This window comes from Staurois parvus, unplaced genomic scaffold, assembly GCF_062004578.1.
Source record: "Staurois parvus isolate SC_StPar_1 unplaced genomic scaffold, SC_StPar_1.0 ptg000187l, whole genome shotgun sequence".
Classification (NCBI taxonomy): domain Eukaryota; kingdom Metazoa; phylum Chordata; class Amphibia; order Anura; family Ranidae; genus Staurois; species Staurois parvus.
Genome location: NW_028317983.1, coordinates 7930061 through 7953496, shown reverse-complemented (window position 1 = coordinate 7953496; position 23436 = coordinate 7930061). Strand labels below are relative to the sequence as shown.

General features: G+C 41.5%; 1 protein-coding gene across 2 annotated transcripts in view; it reads right to left on the bottom strand.

The window, feature by feature from the left end:
- MTBP (MDM2 binding protein) overlaps positions 1-23436 on the bottom strand; it is a 104493-nt gene that overhangs the window by 11723 nt on the left and 69334 nt on the right. The window contains exons 17-20 of one of the 2 annotated variants that reach the window (XM_089677544.1): positions 21429-21524; positions 17467-17718; positions 13787-13985; positions 193-306 (exon numbers count right to left, since the gene is read on the bottom strand). In XM_089677544.1, coding sequence (XP_089533670.1) covers positions 193-306; positions 13787-13985; positions 17467-17718; positions 21429-21524 — 661 coding nt within the window. Of the gene's footprint in view, positions 1-192; positions 307-13786; positions 14031-17466; positions 17719-21428; positions 21525-23436 lie in introns of both variants that reach the window. The other variant, XM_089677543.1, reaches the window with a different exon arrangement.

The following is a 23436-nucleotide window of genomic DNA, read 5'->3' as shown; positions in this document are numbered from 1 at the left end:
GTTGCTACTGTTTGACTACAGAAAAGAAAATTAAAAAAAAAAGGTGAAGGCCAAATGGATCAAACCGCAACATTTACTTTACAGCTATAGGTCTGACACAAGAGAGAAATACACATTTTTCTATATTAAAAAACTATTACTAGATGAACAAAATCTTTTTTTTATTGTCAATGGTTTGAACATATACGGCACCTTTAAAAAGAATTTGGAGACATCGAAGAGGCGCTGACTGCAGGCCGCAAAGCAGGGGTGACCCTCCTGAATGCCGTGCTTTTGTAGCACTTTAAACACCACCTCCTTCAGCATCTGAAGAAAACATAAACAGGAATTCAGCTGTTATGGTGATGATATTGTTGTGTTTAGACATTGCTGGAGACAATCAAATCTGATGGCGGATGTACATTTTGGATTAAACGGAGTTTTATTTAGGAGAGAGAACAAGAAATGCAAACAGAACTCAAGAATGGTGTGTGGTAAACCACAGGACAATTTAATTCCCAACATTACACATACAGGAGTGAATGATTGCTCAATTGATGCATTTTGCAGAAACACACAATGGATCACTACTACAAGCTAAGTAACAAACCATAAAGAGCTATTCCTTCCACCAGCTAATAAAAAAAACAGGATGACCTCAAGTAAACAAGTTTATCTGAAGGAAAATTGTTTTACTTTTTGGAAAGAGTGGTGATAAAAAAAAAGCTGGGTACACAATGAGTTTTTTCATTCAACTAGCCAGCCGAATGAAAAAAAAAAGGAAAAAAAAGAAAAACAAAAAAAAAAAAACCCGACAGATCCTGACGTCCACACAAGCAAGGTGGATGCAGGAATCCACCCCACTGCACTATTGTAGTCTTAAGCGGGGACTCACACCATCAGAATACACTGATCAGTGGCTGATCGAATGCTTGTTTTCCAGGACAGTTCGACCAATTTACTTTTTTACCTTCTTACTACATTGATGGGCATCTTACGATCACAGTTGTGGCTAGGGGTGGCTCTATTCATGGGAGCTCTGGTCTCAGACGGTTTAAGTCTCGCTAAGGACTCGCTTGTTATACTTCTCTGTTTGTGAGTATATTTTCAAATTCAATAAAATCACATTTTACTGAGGTAGTGCGCAATGTTGATGCGCTTTTTGTTTCATTTTACAGTATTGGTCGGGCTACCCCAGCCTTGTTTACAGCCGCACAACCTTTACTGTTTTGGTCGTGAATTTCTTCAAGTTCCATGTCCATCTATCCACCCTTGCTCTGGGTCATAGAGCGCAGGAGGTGCTTTGGTTTCCTTCCACACTCCAAAGACATGCTGGTAGGTTATTTGGAAACAGAGTACCCGGAGGAAACCCACGCAGGCACAGGGAGAACATGCAAACTCCAGGCAGGTGGTGCTGTGGTTGGGATTCGAACCAACGACCCTAGTACTGCCAGGCGGAAGTGCTAACCATTTAGCCACTGTGCTGCCCAATACTCAAGATACACAATTTCTACACTGGTTGTCTGGCAGAGGTGTATGAATCACAAAACTGGATGGACAGAAGTATAAATCCTTTTGCAAATAAGCCATATGATGTGTATTTCACCTGTGTATTTGGCTTGTGTTGGGCGTTCCACTTTAAAAGTGACACTAAACTCCATGGGCCCACTGTATGTAGAACCTAGCCACCTTTTCTTGCTCACTCTCAAGGTGCACTAGGGATGATGAGATTTATAGTGTGCTTAGAGCAGTGTTTCCCAACCTATTTTCAGTCAAGGCACCCTTTAAAAATTATGGGTAGTCCCGAGGCACCCTTTAAAATTAAGGACAGTCTTGAGGCACCCCATTCTAAAATAGGGTGCCTCAAGACTGTCCATAATTTTAAAAGGGCACCCCATACTAAAATATGAGAAACTATTCTAATAGTTTTTATAACACAGCAACATCCACACTTGTAGGACACCCAACATTAGAGGGGATTTATTAACTAAAAGGCAGGCCTGTCCACCCGCTGGCTTGTATACAAGTTTTGGGCAATTTTTAGACATTTTGCCAAGGCACCCCTGAAGAAACCTCAAAGCACCCTGGTTGAGAAAGGCTGGCTTAGAGCATTGCACCTAACCGCACCCAATGTGCACTGCTCATTCCAAACAAACCGAAGTGAGGTATAGGAGCTCAAAGAGAATGTTACAAGGAGGCAGAAAATCACAGTTGTTATTATAGGGCCATTAACCACTTCCTGTCCGGACACTTTTACCCCCTTCCTGTCCAGGGCAATTTTCAGCTTTCAGCGCTATCACACTTTGAATGACAATTGCGCAGTCATGCAATACTGTACCCATATGAATTTTTTACCATTTTTTGAGACAGATAAAGCTTTGTTTTGGTGGTATTTATTCACCACTGGGATTTTTATTTTTTTTTGCTATGTAAATGGAAAAGTCCAAAAATTTTGAAAAAAAGTGTTTTTTTTAAATAACATTTTGCAAATAAATAATATTTCATCATAAATCTTGGCCAAAATTTATTCCGTTTATTTTTTTAGTAAAAAAAAAAAATCCAAATTAGTTTATAACCAAAAATTATAATTTTTAAACATTTTTTTTTTTACATTATTTTTTTATTTTTTTATATTATTTTATTTTTTTTTTTTACATATTGTCACCCTAGCAGTACAGTGTCACCATGGTGACACTGTACTACTTGTGGGGGGTGATGATTTTTTTATTTTTTATTTTTACACGGATTGCTTTTACACCCATATAGGATGTAAAAGCAATTATTTCTCTTTCTCTCTGTCTGCATTCTTGCAGCCATTGAGAACTACTGAGTGAGCTGTGATTGGTCACAGCTTGTCACATGGTACAAGGCTGTTGTGAATAGCCTTGTACCATGTGACCTCTGTGATCATTCACAGATTTCACACGTAGTAAGCAATGATGTCACAAGTGGCATCTTGCTTACTACTTTGCATGTGATCACTGATTGGCCAATCAGTGATCACATGATCGGGACCTCGTACAGAGGTCCTGTCCGACGATTGGTGTTTCACTGTGTCCGGAGGACACAGCGGGCACCAGATCGCAGTGCTGCGCGTGCACAGCTAGAAAAGGCGGGTGCCGTTTATGAACAGCAACCCGCCCCTGGACTGCCACCGCCCTGCCGTTTATAAACAGCAGGCGGACGGCAAGTGGTTAAGTAAATAGATGTGTATGGATTATTTTTGGAGAATAAAGATATTGTCTATTGAATGCTATTAATAATCTTAAAGTGACACTAAACAGCAGAATCCGAATCAACGCTCATCGTTACCAACCTGAGTGTATAAATCCAGGTCTGCGTGTTTCTATGACATAATCCTGTAGTATATGTAGCAGGAGTGGAAGAAGCATGTTTAGGTGAAAACAATAGCTCTCATCATATCAGGACACCACACTGTGATAATTACTGCACGGTTCAGCACAACCTTCCTCATCTTCATCTCAGACTCTTCCTTCCTCGCCGGCTGCAGGAACTCACAAAGGGAACCGATTTTCTGACAGAAATGGCTTCTATTTTTAGACCTAAAGGTTAAAGCTTTTCCTAAACACATTACAGCTCATATGAAATAAACACCCCCTCCCTGTCCACACATTAAAATTCAGCAGAGATATAGTGGATTTTTACCAAGAACACATTTGGCTTTTATATTGTAATACTTGTAACTTCTGATTTGACTTTACACATTTTCTTTGCTTGCCAATCTGCATTTTGACTATTCGGATTCTTCTAAAAATGTGTAAATGCTTCCACTGACATGGATTCACACCTGTTTAACCCATTGGTGTCCTTTAAAAAGAAGAATCAGCGATCATGTGACCATCGTAGCAGGTGTCCACTCAAGGTGCTCTATTCCTCTATGTCTGAAGTAATAAGTGACGAGACTGAAAATAAATGAATTGCGCACTCACCAGAAGTGCGCCGTAAATGCGCATTTGAGATCACTAGCAGACTCAATCTGGTAATTACAGGTAATGCCTGCACCCTATGATTAAGTGCATTGCACGAAACGTGTCAGAGAGGGGCTACAGCATCCAAGACGTCACGCCGCCCTAGGCGGCCACCTTTACCTGCATGGTCAGTGGTTTTTATTCTCCTGTTTGTACCCGATTTGGAATAAACACCCCATTTCTAATACAGTATCACGCTATGTGGCATTATTCTTGGGCTTTCTGTGAGTTTCACCACTCGCAGATGCCTTTTTAGAAATATCTTGAGGCAGTGATACCGGTTTGAGGGTCCTTGAACAGAATGGGAGGGACAAGCTGACCATATCTGTGAAGTAGTGATCTGGCTGACTGATTGAGACTACTGGTGATCTCAAATGCGCATTTACTGCGCACTTCTGGTGAGTGCGCAATTCATTAATTTTCAGTCTCGTCACTTATCACTTCAGACATAGAGGAATAGAGCACCTTGAATGGACACCTGCTACAATCTTCAAGTTATCATCTAGACTGTTGATATTTATTCCACTTTAATCACTCATCTGTGGCTTTAACAGTTTGCTTTGCACTTTATATGCGCATATTTAGTGTATTTATTGTGGCAACATTTACATCCTTTCTGCACTATATATTTATTGAAGTCATAATACCGGATTGAGTTTATTAGGAATTTTATACATATTTATTTGTACAGCGCTGCACTGCACTTTATTAACATTGGTTCTTGGAAGTTCTATGGTACCTTTTGAGTCCTAGCAGCTGTATAGTATATTAGCGCTCGCTAAATTTTCACCTTATATGTGACCATCGTGACTGGCTGTCGCAGTGGTCACATGATCGGGAGCTGGTCCTATCAGCTAACTATAGTCTAGACCGGGGGGGTCAAACTGGCGGCCCTCCAGCTGTTGTGAAACTACAAGTCCCATCATGCCTTTGGGAGTCGTGCTTGTAACTGTCAATCTTGCAATGCCTCATGGGACTTGTAGTTTGGCAACAGCTGGAGGGCTGCCAGTTTGACACCCGTGGTCTAGACTGAAAGCTGTCTTTGACAGCTCAGTCTCTGTTCTGGGAGTGTGCAGCGAGTGAGCTCTCAGCACAAAGACATGAGATACTCAGCAAAGCATATGTGCGGGAGGTAACACATGACAGGAATCCGGATAATTCACCAAAATTGATATGCATAGTAGAGATTACATATGGAAATTGTAGAAAGCTTGTACAGGAATAACACAGTAAGGCCTCTCAAAATCTCAGCAGCATTCCATATCCCAATACATTTGCCTCTTGTGGTAAACTACTAGCTCTGAAATGACTGATCTGGGTAAGAAGGCCATCTATATAGAACTGAAAGGAGAGGTAACTTAACCCTTTGGCACCGGCGCCTCCCGGCCCTCTAAGGGTTTCAGAAGCCGGGAGGTGGTTTTAAGTTCAAGTGACCGCTGTGATTCGCCACCACAGCGGTCACATGATCGGGAAAAGGTCCCAATCAAAAGAGGAGATTGGGACCTTTCTGTGAGTACCAGACATGTGTGCTGGGAGCGTGCAGGGCATGCGCTTTCAGCACATATGTTTTTCTTAATAGCACGCAAATGTGCAGCTGCTCGGCGTCAAGGCCCAGACGCTGGAAGGCAGCACATTTGCGAGCGGCCAGCGCAAAGAGGTTAAAGTGTTACTACATCTGCTCTCCCACAGTACACACAACATGGAAATGCAATTATTTTAGTAAATATAAACTACTAAATACCTTTTCTCATTAGCAGTATATAGCAGTCTTGTGACTTCAGCAGAGCACTGGTTAAAGCTTGGAGTTTTCTTTCTGCTCTAGGAGGATACAGAACCCCTGACCTCTGTCTGGACAGTGCTGATTGGCCCTGTGCTGATCACATGCACTCTCCCATGAAAAAAAAAAAAACCCTCTCTAACAATACACACTAAACTGAGAATGTGCATGTGGCTACGGGTTCAGTCTGTCTTATCAGGAGATAAGACATGGACATTTGAACAAGAGGAGAAAACAGGAACAAACGTCCTTTTTACACAATGCAGAGGATTAACCCCTTAGGTTCCACAGTGAGTATAACAAGCATGCTTTACTGCATATACAGACTGATTTTACTGTTGTGGGTTTAGTAACACTTTAAGATATCAAATAGCCAAAAAGAAACCTGAACTGGAGGAGAACAAAGAAGGAAAGGTATAGGGCCAAAAGGTAAGAGAGAAAAAAAAAAAAAAAAAGGATGGGGGGGGGGGGGGGGCCCAGTTTCGGTTTTCTGTACACACATGCTAAAATGCATATTACAGTGCAGAAAATTCACTGAAGACCCCCCAAAACTAGCTATTTTCTTATCATAGAATAAGCTGGTTCTCTCAATATTTATGTCGCACAATACTGGGGAAAAAGGTTTATTAAAGTGATATCGTTGGTCAAAAAAAAAAATATTTTTTTTTTACTGTACAGACTATAAACTCCCCAAATGTTCTATTAAACCTGAACTCCGGAATAAGCAAACAGTGTCTAAAACACAAGAGTCCTGTGTATTCCTCCTTAAACCTTGGTGTGCTTTGTGTAGTTCTTCCAGATCGGTGTGATCCACTGTGAGTCTCTGTGTAGGAGCTTCCTGTGAAGAAAACTGGTCACTGCTGCTCTCTCTCCTTGTGCAGGGTGACTGGTCTTGTTTCTGCCCCCTCCTGTAGCTTTCTGCAGGCAGCCTGTACTGGGTGGAGCCTACTTGGTCCCTCCCACACCTTTGCACAGACTATGTGCAGCACAGTGATGATGTCACTTCTACAAGGTAACATTTGGCATATTGAGCGCACAATGTGGGTTTACTGCAAATCCTTTGTGGTTATTAAGAAACCCATTCAAAAGAAAGGTTATTCTGCCCGGAGTTCAGCTTTACATATATAATACAAGGCTATGAATTTTTCAAATACCAAGTATAGCTTGCCTCAAAATCACATGCACTTAAACCTAAATGGTAAGTAGAGACACAAACACATACAAAAGAATCACCCCCTTTCAATTAATCACATTTTGTTGCTTTGCAGCCTGAAATGAAGACGGACACGGTTTTTGTTTTATCCAACTGTATTAACCAGTGCCACTTATAACATCCAAGTGGAATATAGAATGTCAACATGTCAGAAAATTAAAAAAATAATAATAAAAAACAGAATTATTGAAAAAGAATCATCCCCTTGTGTCAGTATTTTGTTGAACTACCTTTTGCTTTAATTTCAGCCTTTAGTCTGTTGGGATTTGTCTTTACTAACTTTGCACATTTAGACTTTGCAATATTCCCGCTCTTCTTTGCAGAACCGCTCAAGTTCGAGTTCAAATTTGATGGTGACCGTTTGTGGACTGCAGTCTTCAAGTCATTCCACAGATTTTCAATGGGGTTTCAGTCTGGGCTCTGACTAGGCCATGCAGGGATATTCACCTTTTTCTCCTTCACCCACTGTGTGCTCATCTGTGCTGTGTGCTTTGGGTCAATTGTCATGTTGGCAGGTAAACCTTCTTCCAATTGGCAACTTTCTGGCAGATTTTCCTCAAGAATTTGTTGGATTTTTTTGCCCCATCCATTTGTCCTTCTATCCTGATAAGTGATCCAGTCCCCGCTGCAGAGACACCCCATAACATTATATTAACACCTCCATGTTCCATAGTCACTCTGACCAGTTTCCTCCTGGCTCTTTCATCCAGTTTGGAGCGAAGTCCTGATCCAGGGAGGGTCTGTGTTGTACCAAATACCTTCCACTTCTTAATAATAACTTCACTGTGCTTCAAGGCATTGACAAAGCCTTTGACTTTTTTTGTATCCATCTCCTGACTTTTGCCTATCCATAATTGATTGTTTGCTTCAGTTGCACTACTAGGGACTAAAATGCTCCAGGAAAGCTCTTTTTGAAAACAAAATGTGATTATTTTAAAAGGAGGGAGATTCTTTTCCATATTCACTGTATATATACACATACGTGTGTGTACGTGTGTGTGTGTACGTGTGTGTACGTGTGTGTGTGTGTGTGTGTATAAAATATACACACACCAATGTGGGATTGTTTTTCCTAATCTTTTGACTATCAAGAATACTATTACAGTGATTCCAGAACATAAGAAAAGCCAGATGATTATTAAAACAAGCTCACGGCTGATCTTGCATCCATTAACCCGATTCCAGCCTTTGATTGTCCCGTCGTAATTGTTACAGCAATGGCAGTAAAAGGGCTAAAGTTGAAGTCAGTACTCAGTATACAGTATGTGAACTTTTCCACCTGGCAAAGGATTTTGTATCTCTGCCAACAGTGCATTGATCAGAAAACTGGCTGAATAAACTGCCCAGACAGGTCCCACACCTCCATGCCAAGTATTCTGCTCTTTAACAATACAGACTGAATTGGGAAAGAGCAGCAGAACACTAAGGAGGTCACCTTTTCCTCCTAAAATCATAGGTGGGCAGAATGCACTGTACACAGTCAGAGTCTCAACTTGCTCAGAGTCCTATCCCTGATGTCAGTATTGTTGTACAACGGATTAGAGGATTAGAGGACAAGAATTTTAACTACGCTAGACCTATCCTAGCAGTATGTAAAACACATACGAAGATTTTGAATAAACGCGTGTGTGTGCGTGTGTTTGTGTGTGTGTGCGCGCGCGTGTACCAGTTCCAGCAGGCCCCTGCACATTGATACAGAAGAGAAGGTCACAACTGTAATTTAGTTGTTGGGAGCTGTGGCACAAAAGATTGCCTAACTGCTCCCAAAAACAGTTATAGTGTCCTCTCTGTCCCCAGCCTCTGCTGCTGAACTGATGGGGCCCAGGAAAAATAGTTAATTGCCAATTACTGCCACCTGTCGGATTACTGTGCATGTGCCCAAAGGTACTTCTAGTCATCTCTTTGCCACCAGATCCCTTGCTGAACTCATGGGGTCAAGACCCTGTAAAAGGAGTGCCGGCTCTACCCACCAATTGGTGACCTCGGTTACATTCCTTGCTAGCTGTGTCAACCTCTCCCTGAGCTACTTCTGGGTTTTCAGGCTCTTGACTGGCCCGGGGGGATGATTTGATCCATGCATGTGCATGGAGTCAGACATTCTGGCACAGCCACAGTGTGCTGGGAATGCACGCTGAACTGCTCATGCTCAGCTTAGTGTACATTCCGCGAGCAGACAGGTAAGTGTGTCTTACTGTAGAAGAGACATGGCATAGTCTCTTCTGCAAAAAAAGAGCTGCCTGCTCACAATGGTTTTAAATTATAGGTTTAGTTCATTACTAAACCCTGGACCCTGCATTCACTATATCTGGTCTCCCACAGTACACGGAAATGCAATTATATTAGTAAATACGAACTTCTAAATACCTTTTCTCATCAGCAGTATATAGCAGTCCTGTGACTTCTATCAGTTTCCGGCTGAGCACTGGTTAATCTTAAAGGAGGAGTTTTCCTTCTCCTATGACTGTCCTATGAGGCTGCATGACCCATGACCCTCTGTCTGGGCAGTGCGGTTTGGCCCTGTGCTGACCACATGCACTCTTCCAAAAAAAAAAAAAAAAAAGAAAAAACTCTCTAGCAATACACATCAAATTGAGCATGTGCAGAGTGACTCCTAGGGCTCTGTACCATCAGCAGATGCATTGGGGGGCAGCAAAGCAAGGGGAGGATCATAGAAGACACGATCAAAAAGCCTTTTTACACAATGGGGATGGATTAACCCCTTAGGTTCCACAGTGAGTATAACAAGCATGCTTTACTTCATATACAGACTGATTTTACTGTAGTGGGTTTAATAACCAACCAGCTCAATTGCTTATTGCAACACTTTTATAGACTCAATTAAAAACACTAAGACAAGGATAAAGAGCTTGATTGCAGGTACATGACTAGTTTTCAAGTTTCCTTTGACCCAGGCAAAAAAATGTTTTTTGTTTTTTTTTTAAGATCTTTACTCTGATGACGAAATAATCTGCTATAAGGATTGCTGAAGATATTGTACCTCCTAGATTGTAAGCTCGAAAGAGCAGGGCCCTCGAACCTCTCGTATATTGTCTTGTTACTGTATTGTCTCGTGTACTCTCCACCACTATATTGTACAGCGCTGAGCAAACTTTTTGACGCTATATAAACACTGTATAATAATAATAATACTGCATACAGTTTATCTAAACGGTATGCAACAGTCTTGAATGGATCACTATCTCACAAGGGAGCCATTCTCAACCAGGAGTCCTCCAGGAGTTGCTAGTGGCTCCTTGAACTGTGGGAGATTGACCAACCATCTGCTATTGCCTGAATAATTCCACAGCTAACATCACTTAGAGCCAGTGGCATGCTACCAATGATCTTTTCAACTGTCTGAAAGCATGGCATGCTTCTCACTGACCACCATAGTAATGGAGTCACCTCTCTGCTGACATCTAATGTAAGGGAGTCTTTTTTTGGCCACCGAAGAAAGAATGGATGTCTATAAGGAAACCCAAAATATGAAAACTAGACTTCATAGGCTCAATATGGGAGACCACAAAATATATAAAACAAAATACACTTTATTATATACATTCAAATTCTGAATAAAACACAAATATAAAACCTGCCCCTGGAAAATGCCAACAGCTTTGCTGGGTTGACAGACAGTGCCCTACCCAAGATACCGGAAGTCTAATATATGAACCCCATGTACATATGAGGACAACGCAGAGTTATAATTATAGATGAAGATCTGTAGGCTACCGGATAAGGGTTGGCATTTTCCAGAGGCAATTTTTATGCTTGTATCATATTCAGAATTTGAATGTATATAATACATTGTATTTTGTTTTATATATTGTGTGGTTTCCCATACTGAGCCTATAAAGTCTAGTTTTCATATTTTGGGTTCCCTTATGGGCATCCATTCTTTCTTCAGCGGCCCAAAAAAAAATACTCCCTTACATTAGATGTCAGCGGAGAGGTGACTCATTACTATGGTGGTCAATAAGAAGAATGCTACCCTTTCAGACAGTTGAAAAGATCATTGGTAGCATGCCACTGGCTCTAAGCGATGTTAGCTGTGGAATTATTCAGGCAATAGTAGATGGTTGGTCAATCTCCCACAGTTCAAGGAGCCACTAGCAACCCCTGGAGGAATCCTGGTTGAGAATGGCTCCCTTGTGAGATAGTGATCCATTCAAGACTGTTGCAGACTGTTTAGATAAACTATATGCAGTACAATATCTTCAGCAATCCTTATAGCAGATTCTTTCGTCATCAGAGTCCATTTTTTTTTTTTTGGATTCCATTTTGGGCACCCATTCTTTCTTCTAGGTCTTCGGATTTGGCTTGTGATAGTCAAACTCTTTTTGACCATTATTACTTTTCATTTTTTTTGTTATATTCTGATAACTATGGTGTGATGACTATAAAAAAATATTTAATTTGGAGCTTTTTAGTGATTTACGGATACTGACAACATACTGTAAACTGCAAATATTTTAAGCAAGGGAACTCCTAACCCATGAACATTTTAAGGGTTTCCCTGGGGTAAAATGGACTGCCATAAGGCCATCCATACCTGTAAATTACAGATAGGACAGAGGTTTATTGCTGGCATGTGAGAGACTGTCTGGGTTAGAAAGATGCTTCTAGCAGCCTCTGCCAGAAATGAAGGAAAGAGAATGTTTTGCTTTAACCACCCACAAAGAAAAATGCACAGTAACTCTGCCCCTGGAGGTGGGAAAAGCCCTAAATGATGGACTCTGACTTTAAACCTCCAAACAAATATTTAAGACACAAAATATTGCAGCTCTGTATTCTTTACTGCTTCACTAAATCTATTTTTTGTTCAAATGCAAGCAGTGCAAGTTCTGCATTTGACTTGGAATCAGCATCTTGAGGGCCATGGACAGCAGAGCTTAGACTAGGTGAAGGAGAAGCTGCACAAAAAAAGATGAAATATACGGGCAACCAAATTATGTGCAAATCCTAAATTTTCCAGTAAAATGTTTGCTTTGTGTCACCGCTCTATGTCTCTATTGGCCCTTTGATTTTACAATTTTTCATTGTGGTTACCCATTACATTAAACAGGTGGATGGGGGTGGGACCAAGCTTAAAGGAGAAGTGTGACCAAAGCTCTTTTAGCCATACTTTTCCTGTGGGTCACCGGAGTGTACTTCGTTCTACACTCTTGTGATCCAGTTTCATCCGACAGCGAACTAAAGTCACAGCCAGGCTCTGCAGGGGTACTGACAATAATGTCAGGAAGCATCCAAATGCTTGACCGGCAGCTGTCTCAGCCACTCAGCATCCTACCCTCTCCACAGTACGACGCTCCAGTGAGTGCTGGAGGGGCAGAGCACAGAGCAGTGACTGACGGTCACTGCTGTGTGCTCAGAAAAACCCAAGCACTGAGCAATCAGCGGTCTTTGATCGCTCAGTTCTCGGTGTATAGCCGGCGGGGGGGTAGATGCAGCATCCGATCCATGCTGCAGCCAACTAGGTGAGTATGTATGTTTGTTTAATTCCTGCATTTCTCCTTTAACTTCTACAGGAAAAGTAGACAGTAATACATTTTGGCAAATAAAATATTTTTTTGTTTTTAATGCACTTTACTATAAATATAGTCTTATTATGCCTTTTTTTTTTAACCACCTCCCGTCCGGCCGTTGTATATAAACGGCCAGACGGTGGCAGTGCAGGGTCGGGTGGTTGTTTATAAATGGCCTCCATGCACCCTGCTTGTGTGCGCTCCCTGAGAGCGCGCAGCACCGCGATCCGGTGCCCGCTGTGTCCTCCGGACACAGTGGAACACCGATCGTCAGACGGGACCTTTGTACGAGGTCCCGATCATGTGATCACTGATTGGCCAATCAGTGATCACATGCAGAGTAGTAAGCAAGAGGTCACTTCTGACATCATTGCTTACTACGTGTGAAATATTTGAATGATCACAGAGGTCACATGGTACAAGGCTATTCACAACAGCCTTGTACCATGTGACAAGCTGTGACCAATCACAGCTCACTAAGTAGTTCTCAATGGCTGCAAGAATGCAGCTAGAGAGAAGGAGAAAATGATTGCATTTACATCCTATATGGGTGTAAAAGCAATCAGTGTAAAAAAAAAAAAAAAAAATCATCACCCCCCACAAGTAGTACAGTGTCACCATAGTGCCACTGTACTGCTAGGGTGACAGTATGTAAAAAAAAAAAATATAAAAAATATTTAAAAACGTAAAAAAAAATGTTTAAAATCATTAATTTTTGGTTATAAACTAATGTGTGTTATTTTTTTTATTACTAAAAATATAACAGGATAAATTTTGGCCAAGATTTATGATGAAATACTATTAATTTGCAAAATTGTATAAGAAAAATACTTGTTTTCAACATTTTAACTTTTTAATTTACATAGCAAAAAAAATAAAAATCCCAGTGGTGAATAAATACCACCAAAATAAAGCTTTATCTGTCTCCAAAAACATGCTAAAAAATTCATATGGGTACAGTGTTGCATGACCGCACAATTGTCATTCAAAGTGTGAGAGCACTGAAAGCTGAAAATCGGCCTGGACAGGAAGGGGGTAAAAGTTTCCGGACTGGAAGTGGTTAATCATAGGCTCATTTTAAATTGCCCAGTTATTAGACATGTTTATTTCGTAATTCTCAGGAAGTTCCAATCTGGATTAGATAATCTACAAGAGAAATTTTAAAGCTCCTTTAAATTCTAATTGGGCGCACTGGGAAATGATCTATACTTAACTTGCTCTGCAAAGAAGCAACAAAGGCATGCAGAGACCTCATTACACAAGGCAGCATAAACATGACATAAGACAAGACAGAACACGTTACCCTGTTGTGTTTTTGAGATCTAGATTCCTTGCTCTCAAGCTCAGAATTGGCAGGTTGCTTTGGCTGAGCAGGTCTGCTGCTTGATGATGATCCCCGGACAGCAGAAGAAGAAGTCTGTGCAATTGAAGGTGGCGCTGGAGCCGTCCTTTCAGAACGTGGTCTGGTCACTCTGGATGGCTGACGAGGACCGCTGCCCTCACTGGCAAGAGACATTAGAGAGTCTGAGCTTTCAGATTTTGCAAGTCTAGTGACAAAAAAAAAAAGTTAAAAACAGTGCTGTAATTGCATTTCCATAGCTGTAAAAACAGTAGTGGGACTTGTATATTCAAACACAATGGTGTCAGCTTGAGATCAGGCTTCCTAAAGGGGACTGTCATTAGATGAAAATTGCTATAAGACCAGCCTGCAAAGAAAAGTGTTAATACTTACCCAGGCCTCGCTCTTGTGACAAGCTGTGCGGTCCCCAAATCTGTTGCATCTGACACTCTGGGAGTGTTGGACACCCAGCTCCTATCTGCGCAATGGTTCTTTTCCCTGGCTGCAATATCTTCACACAGCAGGAACCAGTCTTTCAGCACACCCAGAAGTGCGTTGGAGTGCAATTATATTTCATACAGCATACTTCAACACAGTGAAGTTCAAAAAGTATGGGCAGCAGGACAGGAAGGTGTTAAAGCAATTATTTTACAGGCCTGCCTTAAAGTATATGTAAACTTTCACCCATCACCAAACAACCCATTCAGTTTAAAATAGAAATGAAAGGCAAAACATTAGTGTATAAAGAAAGAAAAAAAAAAAAAAAAAAAAAGAAAGGTATTTATACAGTAATGTTTTCTTTAGAAGTCATCATATAACCTCTGTTCTCACCTGCATAAGGGGCTTAGAGGGCTGGTGAAGGAAAAATAGCAGAGCACTGGTCTTCCCAAGAATGGCTGTGCAGGGGGACATGTCAGCAGAAGTCTCATCATTGGAGGAAAACAACACAGTTGTCAGCACAGCAAGAAAGCTGACCATGCCATGCTCTCTTGCCTAGTGTAGTCAGTTTTTAGTAGGAAAGCAGAGGGACTGGCAGGAACACCAGGGATTTCTCACAAAAGATGCAAAACAAAGAGAACAGGACACTTTTTTCATACAAGTACATGGTACAGCAGGCACATATCGGGACTATAAAATGTTGGGTTGACATTATTTAATAAAAAAAAAAAAAAAAGACAGATTTCCTTCAGGTCTTGTTGACGCCATACGTGCAGAAAAACTGATGGAAACTGAGGTCTCTGCAAGTGCATCAGTTTACATTCGTTTTCACGCACGCTTCAATGAGTTTCAGGGCTTGTTCACACAATGGTGCAGAGATGCCAGTTCTTCTGCACGCGTTCTGTAAGAGTACAACACAATCAATTGTTCCCTATGTGTCCTGTTCACACCACAACACTAGCAGATATTTTCTGCGCAGGAATCTGAAAGGTGTAACAAAAACTCAATGAAGCGTGCATGAAACTTCTCTCCACCTCAAACTCCAAGGACCGTTTATTTAGTGTGGTCCAGACCCCCCTTGCTAAAACTCTGTATTAACCCTTTCGGTGCCAGAGCTGTTTTTGCATTTTATGCACGCATGTTTAAAAAAAAATTTTCAGGTCTGAAGGTCACACAGAACCCCAAACATTATATATTTTCTGAAAGCAGACACCCTAGAGCACGGGTGTCAAACCGGCGGCCCACCAGCTGCTGCCAAACTACAAGTCCCATGAGGCATTGCAAGATTGACAGTTACAAGCATGACTCCCAAAAAACAGAGGCATGATGGGGCTTGTAGTAGCTCCAATTTTTTATGTACCACGATATTGCCACAAAGGTTATTACCAATATTTTTGGTAACTTATAAAAGAAGAGGTTGCTCTGAGTAATTAGATCCCGGACGTATGCATGTGGGGGGCGACTTTATGTGCTTGGGTGTAACTATTCTTTTAATTTAAAAAAAACAAAAAAAACTCTCAACTTTTTTTTTTCCATCACGATTTTTAGGTTATAGTTCTCTTTAATGAGACATGCAGACCCTGCAGGTCTCCTCTGGGCTCCACTTAATGTACTGCAACATACAGACACTGCAAAAAAAATGTGCATTCATTATTAATATTTTTAACCCCTTCACGCCGGATCGTCCCGGCGTGAAGAGGAGGTGGGCGGGATGGGGCGTGGCTTAGTGTCATGTGGCCGCCACGTCCGGTCACATGATCGGGAAAGGTCCCGATCGAAAGAGTGGACCAGGATCTTTCCGTGAGTACCTCACATGTGCTAGGAGCGCGCAGGGCGCGCGCTCTCAGCACATATGTTTTTTGTTACATGAACGCAAACGTGCGGCCGCTCGGCGTCTAGGCCCAGACGCCGGAAGGCCGCACATTTGCATGCGGCCGGCGTGAAGGGGTTAAAGGTGAACTTATTTAGCTACTTAGCATGAGCTTGTAATAAGCACCCAAGTGCTTCCGCGTGCAAGGGTAACCTAAGAAAAAAAAAGTTGTTTTTTTTTTTCCCTTATTGGGGCCGGTGCCTCATTTACTTAATAGATGTGCTTCTGCTGAGCGTTAAGAGAGCCAAACCCCCCCCTTTCCTGACGAGGACACAATCGGTGTTCATTACACTGCGCGGTCTCTCCCCTCCCTTCTAGACCCGGGTACGGTGCTGGAGACAGGCAGGGAAGTGAGGAAGAGACAAACAGCACAATGTTAAAAATATTAAAAAAGTCGTCATAAAGCCCCTTTTGTTTTTAAAAGCCCCAGAATTCCTAAAAGCACCTCCGATTTAAATATGGTTTTGGTTAAAATGATATATACATTTTTTCATCAGGACAAGTAAATTGTCACGGGGGGGCAAGTAGACTGGGACCCCGATTTAGTAGGTTTTTAAAAATTTACACACCCCCACAATCTCTATCCTATTTAACCCCCCCCCCCCGCTATAGGATTTGTTTTGCAGTTTAATGCAATAATTTAGCAAGGAGGAGGGAGGCCACCGTAATTAAGTGGACCTTGCGATTTAGATATAAGGTCCACTGTAACCATTCCAGGCAAGGGTATTCGTTACCTTAGTATATTGGTCCGGTGTGCGCCAAAGTAATTGTGTATACTGTGTACCATATCTGGCCGACGCCCCAGAAACGGAACAACTTCTTGTAATCAGTAAGCAGAAGTGCAGCTGCTCAGGGTGAGACCCAGAAGCAAATGGAGATTAATGGAGTAGTGGTGGCTACTTCAGTGATTTCCAGCTTCCAAGGACATCAGCAAGGTATGGTATATATTGAACATAGTTACATTGATCCAAGCTGGACCAATGTAACTATGTATGAAATACTAATGCCTGGAATTATTCTTTTAAGTGGTTATAAAGGCTGAAGGTTTTTTTTTTTTACCTTCATGCATTACCTTCATGGTTTCTGGCCTATGGAACTGTATGCATTCATCTGCACTTCAAGTGACTGCACACCTAGGGAACCATATGTGGCTTCACAGGAGCACCTCAATGGCATACGTGCAAGCAAGACCTGACTACTCTTGTGACTGAGCGGTTTCATTTACTATAAAAATGTCAGGAACTAAATGCAAACATTCTAACAGCAGATCACTATAGCTGGTCAGTGATCACCTGTCCCAACTGAACAAAGAATCTACACACAACAGGTCATTTACCTCTTGCTGGCAATCAATCCATCCAGGTCCCTAGATCGTCGTTTTAGCCTCAGGGGGTCTTGCAGACATTCTCCGTCCGGAACACTGCCCGGCTCAGAAAGGACAGCAGGAGATGGAAGGGGGCTCAGAGCGAAGGGTAGAGGGCAGCATTCTCTAGTACAAGTGGTCTGAGTTTCATAGCGAATGAGTCGAGACTGCAGCTCCGAAAAGGCCACATCACGATCTAATGCTTTTCTTTCATCAAGGCAATACCTGAATTGAATAAGAAAACAAAGCTGTCTCACATAAAAATGTATGGGATCCATTATGTAGAATATGTACCAATCAGGCTTTTGTTTTTACTTTAAAAAGTTTTGTTAAAACAAACCATTATAGTATCCCTTTTATTTTTTTTTACTTTTTGTACAAAATCTTACGGATCCTTTCCTGTCCACAATTCCTATATTGATGATCCCAAGCATGATGCCCCTTGCCGAGGATATGTCAATAAACATTTGACAGCTAGCTCTCAAACCCAAATGTCATCGATATATCCAGTCATCAACGACGATCGTAAACCAATCAGAGTTTTTCCCCAACCGTGTGATCATTAAGTCCATTAGAACGCTGTGGTCTCGTGTGCTGGAAGCTTTAACAAAATAAGTCTTCAGGGTACAGATGCCACTGAAAGAGGCCGTCTTCATCCATTTAACACTAACTGGTGCAATAACAGTATTAAAAAATAAACACCACACAAAGATGTGAGCGTACCACTCAGTCCTGGCGTATTGTGAGACTAGCCTGCAAATACAGGCTGGGCTTACAGGGATTAGGCAGAAGGACAACTGTTCTGCCCTGAAGAGGACTTCTGGTGCTAGAAAATAGGCATTTTTTTAATACAGGAGTGGAGGGAAAAATCCTTGAGTTTCGCTTTAAAAATATAAAAATTAAGGTTTACAAATTAGTCATGGTTATTGTCAAGTTTACATTTTTATTACAGGTGCTTATATAGTGTCGTCAATTTACACAGTGCTTTACATATATATTGTAATGCCCTCATCAAGTCCCTTACAATTTAAGGTCCCTAACTCACATTCATGCATACACATACTAGAGCCAATTTGGACAGTAGCCAACCAACTTATCCGCATGGTATTTGGAGTGTAAAAAGAAACTGGAGTAGCCAGAGGAACTTTGGCTCTCATTGTGATGCCAGAAACACCTGTGCCATTAGTGTGCTTCTCTGTCTGGCAATCCGATGGACGTGTCTGGGTTTGTAGGTTGCCATGAGAATGGTACTTGCCTGACTGCATTGTGCCAAGGTGTAAAATTTGGTGGAGGTGGGATGATGATGTGGGGTTGTTTTTCAGGGGTTGGGCTTGGCCACTTAGCTCCAGTGAAGGGAATTCTTAAGGTGTCAGCATACCAAGACATTTTGGCCAAGTTCATGCTCCCAACTTTGTGGGAACAGTTTGGAGATGGTCCCTTCCTGTTCCAACATGACTGTGCACCAGTGCACAAAGCAAGGTCCATAAAAAGACATGGATTAGCGAGATTGGGGTGGAGGAAATTGACTGGCCTGCACAGAGTCCTGACCTCAACCTGACAGAATACCTTTGAGATTAATTAGAGTGGAGACTGTGATCCAGGCCTTCTCATCTGACATCAGCGCCTGACCTCACAAATGTGCTTCTGGAAGAATGGTCAAACCTTCCCATAGACACACTCCTAAACCTTGTGGACAGCCTTCCCAGAAGAGTTTAAGTGGTTATAGCTGCAAAAGGTGGGCCAAATCAGTATTGAACTCTGCATACAAGACTGGGATACCATTAAAGTTTATGTGAGTGTAAAGGCAGGCGTCACAATACTTTTGGCAATATAGTGTATATATACACACAAACTCACACAAACTCACACACACACACACACTGGGTATATAAAATAATCACCCACTTTAAATAATCACATTTACTTGCTTTGAGCCTGACACAGTTTTTGTTTTATCCACATGTATTTACTCAACCTATAACATCCAAGTGAAAGATATAACACCAACATGCCCGAAAATTTTTTTAAAAATTCAAAAACAAAAACAGGAGTTGGAAAAAGGATCACCCCCTTGTGTCAGTATTTTGTTGAACCACCTTTTTCTTTAATTCCAGACTTTAGTCTGTTGGGATTTGTCTCTACTAACTTTGCACATCTAGACTTTGCAATACTTACCTACTCTTCTTTGCAGAACTGCTCAAGTTCAGTTAAATTTGATGGTAACTGTTTGTGGACTGTAGTCTTCAGGTCATTCCACAGAGTTTCAATGCAAGAACATTCACCTTCAATCACTGTGTGGTCATTATTGCTGTGTGCTTTAGGTCATTGTCATGTTGGCAGGTGAACCATCTTCCCATTGACAACTTTCTGGCAGAGGGCAGCAGATTTTCCTCAAGAATTTGATGGTATTTTGCCCCATCAATTTTCCTTCTATCCTGACAAGCACTCCAGCCTCTGCTGCAGAGACCCCCCCCCCCATAACAGGATATTACCACCACCTCCATTCTTTACTGTAGGAGTCATGTTATTTGGATGGTGAGCTGGATTGCATTTCTGCCAGACATATCATTTAGTGCTGAGGCCAGATAATTCAATTTTAGTCTCCTCTGACCAGAACACCTTTTTCCATGTGGCCTCAGAATCTTCAAGGTGTGTTTTTGCAAAGCTCAGTGGTGACTGCATGTGGCTTTTCTTGAGGAGTAGCTTATTTTTGCAACCCTCCCATACAAACCACATTTGTGGTGAATATGTAAGCTTGTTGTCACATGTACACAATGAACACGCTTTGTTATAAATTCCTGCAACTGCTTCAGAGTTGCTGTAGGCCTCTTGGTAGCCTCTCTGACCAGTTTCCTTCTGGCTCTTTCATCTAGTTTGGAGCAACTTCCTGATCCAGGGAGGTCTGTGTTGTACCAAATACCTTACATTTTTTAATAATAGACTTCACTGTGCTTCTAGGCATCGATGAGGCTTTGATATTTTTTTGTATCCATCGCCTGTCCACAACTTTATCCCTTTTGACAGTGCCTTGCCACCCATAGTTGATTGTTTGCTTGAGTTGCACTACCAGGGACTAAAAAACACTCCAGGAAAGCTCTTTTCCTACAGAGCTAATCAAAATGACCACAGCTGAAAAGTCAAAAAACTTTGTGCATCAATCAGGTGATTAGCTACACCTGATTGAGTTTACAAGTCATTTTTAGGAGGGGGTGATCCTTTTTCCAACTCAGTGATTCTGTTTTTGATTTTTAAGATTTTTGGTGTTATATGTTTCACTTGGATGTTATAAGTTGCACTAGTAAATAAAAGAAAAGTAATATATAAATAATAAATTAAATCCAGGTGGACAAAACACAAACTGTGTGTCTTCATTCCAGGTTGCAAAGCAACAAAGGTGTCCGTGTATGAACCAGCGGTAATAGATCGCTGCTCAGTTCTCCGGCATTCTCGGAGAACACAGTTCTCCTGTGAATGCAGTTTATGAAGCAGTTCTCAGAACTAAGGGAGAACGGTCTCCAAACGCAGGAGAACGGTCTCCAAACGCTGGAGAACGGTCTACAAACTCTGGAAAACGGCTCATTATACTATAATCTCGCGAGATTATAGTAAAAGATCAGTTTACTAAGCAGAGATAAATTATCTCTGCTTAGTTTTCGGTCCCTCCGATTCTCCAGCTCTGGGCTGGAGAATCTGGAGGGAGAACACAGATCTCCAGAGAAGGGCTGACATGATCTCCTGAGTGTCATAAACTGTGAATGACCAGAGAATAGCTGAGATCTGTTGAATCGCAGCTATTCTCTGTGTCATAAACGGACACCATAATGTGATTATTTTAAAGGGAGGGTGATTTTTTTCTATACCCACTCAATTATTTATTTTTTAATAAAACACAAAGGCAACTAAAAAAAGAGTTGAGAAACATATAGAGAACTTACTCAAGGCCATGGTAGTGACATTCAGAGGCTTTTTCAAAAGGCAGGCCACTTAATTTTCGTGGGGTAAGTTGGGGTGTTAGTAGGAAGACATTATCTCTGCAGAAAGAAAAAAAAAAGGACAAATTTAATTCTTACATTGTTGTTATAATGAATATAAAGATTTTGTTCATTGTTTTAAGATTTGATACCTCTGTTCCCTACCCTCTGGTGCATAGTATTTAAGAACTGAGTTTTGTAGACAGAGATAGATATCCCTCTCTCTCGCGCGAATATATACTGCACTCACCATAAATTAGTACACCCCTTTTAAAAAGTAAGATTTTAATCAATATCTCAACGAACAAAGGATTCATTTCCAACATTTTGACAAAACAGTTTTATAGAACATTTGTTCAGCTAATTACATGAAAGTAAGGTTAATAAAATATAACTTCAATCACAAAATCTTCAGTTTAACTAAAATTGCAAAAATGAATACACCTCACAATAAAAACTACTCCATCTAGTATTTTGTATGACCTCCCTGATTTGTAAGGACAGCACCAAGTCTTGTAGGCATGGAATGAGCAAGCTGGCAACCTCTTTTAGGATCTGGATACTGGATGGAGAGTGATGCTCAGCTCGTCTCTTCAGAATTCCCCATAGGTGTTCAATTGGGTTCAGATCAGGAGACATATTTAGCCACTGAATCACTTTCACCCTGTTCCTCTTCAGAAATGCAAGAGAGTGGCCTTAGATGTGTGTTTTGGATCATTGTCATGATTGGAAACGTGCATAATGAACAAGGGCATGGAGTGATGGTGACATGTTCTCTTTCAATATAGAGCAGTACATCTGTGAATTCATGATACCATCAATGAAATGCAGATCCCCGACACCAGCAGCACTCATGCAGCCCCACAAACACAGGAGGACACTGCCACCACCATGTTTCACTGTAGGCACCATGCATTTTCTTTGTACTCCTCACCTTTGCGATGCCATACAGTTTTGAAGCCATCAGGTTCAAAAACATTTATCTTATTCTCATCACTCCAGAGTACAGAGTTCCAGTCGCCATCTTTTTCAGCATGGGCCCTGGCAAATTCTAGGCAGGCTCTTTTGTGCACTGGCTTTAGGAGATGCTTCCTTTGTGGACGGACACCCATGCATGCCATTCCTCTGCTGGGTACGCCGAATTGTGTCAGGGGAAACAAATCACTCCAGTTTGGCTTTCTACTTCTTTAGCTAACTGCAGTGAACTTGCATGGCGATTTTCTTCAATCCTTATCAAAAGACACTCCTATTGGAGGTGTTAACTTCCGTGGGTGGCCTGGATGTCTCTGTGAGATGGTTGCAGTTCCATCTTTGTTAAATTTTTGGATCAGGGCCAACAGTATTCTGACAAATAAATAAAGCTTTGCTGATCTTCTTGTAGCCTTCACCTTTCTTTGCTGACAGCATGAAATGGGAAGGGGTTTTCTTTGTTATGTAACACCCATTTATAATCAACGGTCTGCTGGACACCTGTTTAATAAGAATTCAACTACAGGTGAGTCTAATTATTCATTAATTAGGATTTTGTCTAAAATTTATGATCATGAGAACAGTGAGGAATCAACCCAGAACTACATGTGAGGATCTTTTCAATGATCTCCAGACAGCTGGAACCACAGTCACCAAGAAAACAATTGGTAACACACTACGCCGACAAGGATTGAAATCCTGCAGTGCCTGCAAGGTCCCTCTGCTCAAGAAAGCACATATCCAGGCCCGTCTGAAGTTTGCCACTGAACATCTGAATGATGCAGATGAGGATTGGCTGAAAGTGTTGTGGTCAGATGAGACTAAAATCAAGCTCTTTGGCATCAACTCAACTCGCCATGTTTGGAGGAGGAGGAATGCTGTCTATGACCCCAAGAACACCATCCCAACTGTCAAACATCATGGTGGAAAAATTCTGCTTTGGGGATGTTTTTCTGCTAAGGAAACAGAAAAACTGTACCTCATTAAAAGGGACGAGGGCCGG